The sequence below is a fragment of the Opisthorchis viverrini genome, assembly GCF_000715545.1.
Source record: "Opisthorchis viverrini unplaced genomic scaffold opera_v5_50, whole genome shotgun sequence".
Lineage (NCBI taxonomy): Eukaryota > Metazoa > Platyhelminthes > Trematoda > Opisthorchiida > Opisthorchiidae > Opisthorchis > Opisthorchis viverrini.
The window spans coordinates 482,962-488,360 of NW_008751706.1; the positions used below are offsets into that span (position 1 = coordinate 482,962).

The 5,399-nt window shown below is 45.5% G+C and overlaps 1 protein-coding gene across 1 annotated transcript in view; it reads right to left on the reverse strand.

Annotated features, from left to right (window-relative positions):
* Positions 1 to 5,399, reverse strand: part of T265_13264 (hypothetical protein) — a gene marked incomplete at both ends in the record, with an annotated part of 54,860 nt that overhangs the window by 25,333 nt on the left and 24,128 nt on the right. Inside the window, 2 exons of the mRNA XM_009168013.1 lie at positions 1,264 to 1,380; positions 2,665 to 2,741. Of these exons, the coding sequence (XP_009166277.1) occupies positions 1,264 to 1,380; positions 2,665 to 2,741 (194 nt within the window). The remainder of the gene's footprint in view (positions 1 to 1,263; positions 1,381 to 2,664; positions 2,742 to 5,399) is intronic.

Consider the following 5,399-nt stretch of genomic DNA (forward strand, 5'->3'; position numbering starts at 1 on the left):
TTTGCAGGTGTGAAGCGCATACCAAACCGCGAGGCAGAATTATTTAGATTATTTAGTATTGTTTGCATTACCACGGGATCACATCCTAGAAGAGCTATGTCATCTGCGTACTCAACAGATGTTCAAAATTATCGTCTCGTCCAGAGCATGTACCCACAGGACCGGCCAAAATTATTCTCGGAAGCGATCTCGTTTCGAAAAATGAATTTTGGACCATGTTAGTTTTCCCGTTAAAAGTGATCTCCAAGAGCATCTGACAGCAAGGTACACTGTTTGTTTTCGAGGACAAAGAATGGCGACTAAAAACACTTTGTCAGGTTCACAACAAAATGAGATTAGCCCGAAGCTCACTGGAAAACTGTCGGAGATCTTGGAATACGTTCCTTCAATAAATACACTCAGTTAAGAAGGCGGGGGTGGGGACTAAACAACCATTCAGCAAGAGGAAATGGTTTAATGAACCGATGGTGTTGCGCTCGTCTCTACGCGGGCTCATCGATCGAAACTGTGATCAACAATGCGCCTGACCGGAATTCAGTTCGTTAACCAAGCACGTGAGGTGAGGATGTATTGTGCAATCCTTACACATGTTGTGTTTGACCATATGGAGTACGCATTACTTGGTTCCGGATTCGGGATTTCGGGCCTTCGATAAGGACGATGCAAGTGAACTGACTCAAGGTCGCGATTGACCGAGGAGACAAAAGGTGGCAGTCGTAAGTTGCAAGGCTGTCCGACTTGCCGGCTGCCTAGAAGATGGTTGAAAACATAGAACAGCTTTCATCCTAACAGCACACGGTGGGAAGAACTACCCACTCAGAGGCTGCCAATCGAAGCAAAAGCAGACACCGTCCAAAACTAAGAAAAATCACAGTAGCGTACTGACGACGGGTTGAAAAACTGAAAATCTCTGTCCAGGAAGGGAACAGATCTGTCCAAGACGAATGTTGACGGGTGAAAAAGCATGCTGGCTCGACTCACGATGTCAGGATGACAAAGCACTGTTGAAGTTCGACATGAGGTGGTGTTCGACTGATATTATCGTACCTAGGTCAACTGAGTGCGTACAATTTAGAGATTGAACAACAGGACCAGAAGCGCATCGCCGACGTCAATCGGAGAGTGAACCCTAAACCAGATTGTTAGCGTCAGCGCCGTGTCGCTGGGGGAGTTCAACAAAGTTTCCACTGGGTCACAAAAGAAGGTAACCCTCAACCGCCACAAAGAACCACAGGCACCTACGAAAAAAAACAAGATACTCACTGTATCCTCGGACGCGGTGAGCCTCCTCTCGGTATCAGAAAGTCGTCGTTCCAGTTCATTGTTTTTGTCCAAAAGATTTTTGCCAATTTTCGCTGCCAGTTCAAGGTCATTTTGTTTCTGAACGAGGAGAGACGCGGGAAAAGGAATGGTTCAAGGTCATTTTGTTTCTGAACGAGGATAAATGCAGGGGAAAGGAATGAGTAGGAACCATTCGTTCTAAGAGGTGTGGATTAGAGAATTGGATTTTGCCGGCAAAATCCACATGTATTCGTGGTGAAACTCTAAAAAAAGCAACCCCCTCGGAAAGAGAGTTCAAAAACCTGTCCATCCACGAGTTGGAATGTGACTCCTGGGGAATAAAACTCCAAGATGTGGTGGAATACTTCATTTTCTCACAGTGACCTCCGTTGAAGAGGCACAGTGACGTTGCACTACTTGTGTACACGTTCCACTACTTCTGTAGGAATATTTTCGGACTTATGCGACTGGAACATAGAGTTGAACGAACGGGCGAGCAGCCGAAATGGACAGTTTTGACTTTTGTTCACCTTAAACTCCTGGGCAGTAGCGAGTCTTTTAAACGTGATTTGTCACAACTTTGAAAGTATTTCCTGCTCCAACGTTTTCAGTCACGTTTGTAAAATCCACTGAAGAATCGGGTTTCACAACCCTATCTGAGACCGGATACCCGATCAACGATAGACTGGAATTAACCAGTGCGATTCCCCAATAAATATTGAGTAATTTGTTGCTTTTGAAAAACGTCCATCTGCTTGTGTGATCACACATGTGTGGGAGGTAATATATACATATAATATCATATATATAATATTAAACTGGGGTACTCTCCGGTTAAAGACGTGTTGGACAACCAAAAAGTAAGACTAAAAGTTGGAGTCAAAAATTGTATGGCTGAACTATTGATGTCCCAAGGCTCATTGACGTGATATGAGGGCGATAAATTGCGTCAATACGTGCTAATCTGGGGTGCGCTCTGGAATCCCCAATTTGAAAAATTCTTTCGGACAAGATACGCATTAGACAACAAAACCAAAATGAGAGATGGCACGCTGATTAGATATGAGTACGAATTGTGCTAAATTGATGTTTTCAGACAGCTGTCAACGGATCTCTGACCCACCGTTGATAAATAAATAATCGTTCAGCTACAACACCATGTTGGTGCCTAGCTGCTAAGCCACTCGAAGGAAGCATGAGGGCTGGGATACTTCCAAGCCTAGACAGAGGTCGGGTTCGAACCACGAACCTTCTGGTCAGTAAATTGGCGCTCTAACCACTGAGCCATCTCGCGCCGTTGGTGGACTATCATGCGTACAACAGAAAACTCATGGACACAGGCTCGAACAATGTGAATGGACCGAAGATATGAGCAGTACTCACCTCTTCCAACAAGTGTGTAATCGCTTCCAAATCTTCATAGGTTCGAGCCATCTGGCTGACGCGTAGACCACACAATACTAGGTGATGATCGAGAGAAGAGAAACGTGTAACTGATAAGCATTATATATGCAGGACAAATACTATGGATACGCAAGCACACACAAACATCATGGTGGGCTTTTCAAATACACTTTGTGCAGATATGTACGTATGTGTCACGTGGCAACGAAGCAACATGGTGCTTTCTCTGTCCTGACTAGGCTAAAGTCTCGAACTCGCGACCTCCAAAAACCCGATAGTCCTATGAAACGCGCACTGCTGATGAGTCGCAATGAGAATGAAACAGTTGTGCAGCGCTTCTTGACTTTTCAGCATAGATTGGCTTCACTCACCGACCGAAACCTCCATTGAAAATGCCAACAATCGATGTGTACGGACGACCAGGATCGGCCGACCCGGGCATGTATATAAAAAACTCATAATCGTTCAGCTGTAGCATCCTTTGGTGCCCACCCGAAGTTTGCACGAGGGCTGGGATACTGCCAGGTTGCCCAAGCCCAGACAGGGGAAGTCGAGAGGCAGAGGTCGGGTTCGAACCACGTACCTTCCGGTCAGTAAATTCGCGCTGTAATCACTTGAGCCATCTTGCCCACCAGATTCACGATATTCCTATCTTTTTGCTGACTGAAGCAGCCGTACCGGATCTCGGTAGAAGCGCCTTTTCTCAGCCTTACAGCCGCCGTCTGTTAACACGAAAAATGAACAAGGTTTTCCGCGTCGGGATGCATTGATCTTAACTGGCCAATCGACCGAAGAGCGCAGAGGCGAACATTCACTGGAAAGTGCATTCAATCCCAAACCGTAGATACCAGTAGCTACTAAATTAGGATCACCAAACGACCGATAAGTAATGTGAAGCGGGAAGTATGAGTTAGTACCGATCGATCTGTGGTGTATCAACGTATCGATGTGCGTTTCGGTGACCGAAAAAGGTCTGAGCAAAAGAGTCCTCTTGTCAAATTTGACACGAGCAACATAGAACAAACCCAGTGAATCTGGTGAAGACTAATTCCGGTTTATTTTACTAAGCCGGAGTTTAGATATACAGCAACGGCTAGGGTTCTGAAAGTTAAACAAATCGGAAAGACTGAGTTGCAGTGCGAAAGCCCCCACCTGTCTCAGTGCATGATTTAGTTGGATTTTGATCGTACTGAATGATTTATCGGTGGTCTCTGCCAACCAGTGGAACAACAGTGTTCGCGGTTTTTAGGGCTAGAGTATCTGGTACACGTGAAGGATGAAATTTCCAAACAAATACTGACTAGAAGTGTGTTGTCGTCTGATGGAACAACCAAAAATCTGCATCAATCCTGGCGGAGCGACAAACTAGTTTCCAACCGGCCTACGGAACTCGCCAATGGAACCAATAACAGGGCGCGAGTTGAGCATCTGAGGCTTCACGTCTATGCACTGAGAACCAAAAAGGTGTAACCCCAGATTACACTTTATCGGTTAACAACAGCAATCCAAATAATGTTTCATTGCTGTTGAGAATCAGTGGCAACCCGAGCACCGCCGACTGGAGGCTGAAATTACGGCCAACATCGAGTCACCACTGCTGAGGACTCACAAAGCGACCCGTGCCGCGTTACGTAACAAAGGTATCACACAGCTTGCCCTAGAATTTTTAACCGGGGCGACATCAACACTCACTGTTTGGCGGTTTGCACAACCGAAGACTGAATGATTTATCGGTGGTCTCTGCCAACCAGTGGAACAACAGTGTTCGCGGTTTTTAGGGCTAGAGTATCTGGTACACGTGAAGGATGAAATTTCCACATGTAGGCTTCATATGAAGCGGTTGAAATCTTAATGCTGTGAAGTCTGGTGCGCCAAACTGGTTTGTTTCAACGGTCGGTCTAACCGTGTACTTTGATTACCATAAAACGTGCGTCTGTGGAGAAAGATATTGAGAATCAATTTTGTGTGTGTGAAGCGGTTGAAATCTTAATGCTGTGAAGTCTGGTGCGCCAAACTGGTTTGTTTCAACGGTCGGTCTAACCGTGTACTTTGATTACCATAAAACGTGCGTCTGTGGAGAAAGATATTGAGAATCAATTTGTGTGTGTGTGGTACTAAAAGCATTCAAAATGGAATGTGTCCTGCTCTCATCGAAGTGAACGTGCAGAGGAAAGGGACAAAAATAAGCAAGCGGCTCAAATGAATAATAACCATACAGCTGATGTGTTCCAAGGCTACCAAAAGAAATCTAATGAATCAAAATTGATGTGAGTTGGTCCGCGCTGTTGCACGTTCCGTGGTAGTCACAAAAGCGAAAAAAGGCGCAGATAATAGGGCGTTAGTAGATCAGATCAGTATATCTTAAAAGTAGAACTCAATCAGTATCAGAAGCTGATGGTAGAAAAACACCCAAGGCATGAGAGGCGTAGCGAATTCTGTGGAACTCGTTCAGTTGCGTGTCTGGGTTGTCGCAATCAAAGAGGTTCGTGGGCACATGCCAGGAACTAAAACCCAGCAGACAAATAAAGATACCGAAGAAAACAAATACCATCTGAGGAACAACATGTCTTAGAGAGCGCTCGAGACAAGAATTGGGGAGGATAAATGAAGTGTTGTGCGATACATCTGGTGAATGCCCCGTTGAAGAGTGGCCTGGTTGGAGACACTACAAGATATGGCTGCCAACCGATGTCAGTGGCGTTCCTGTTGTCCGT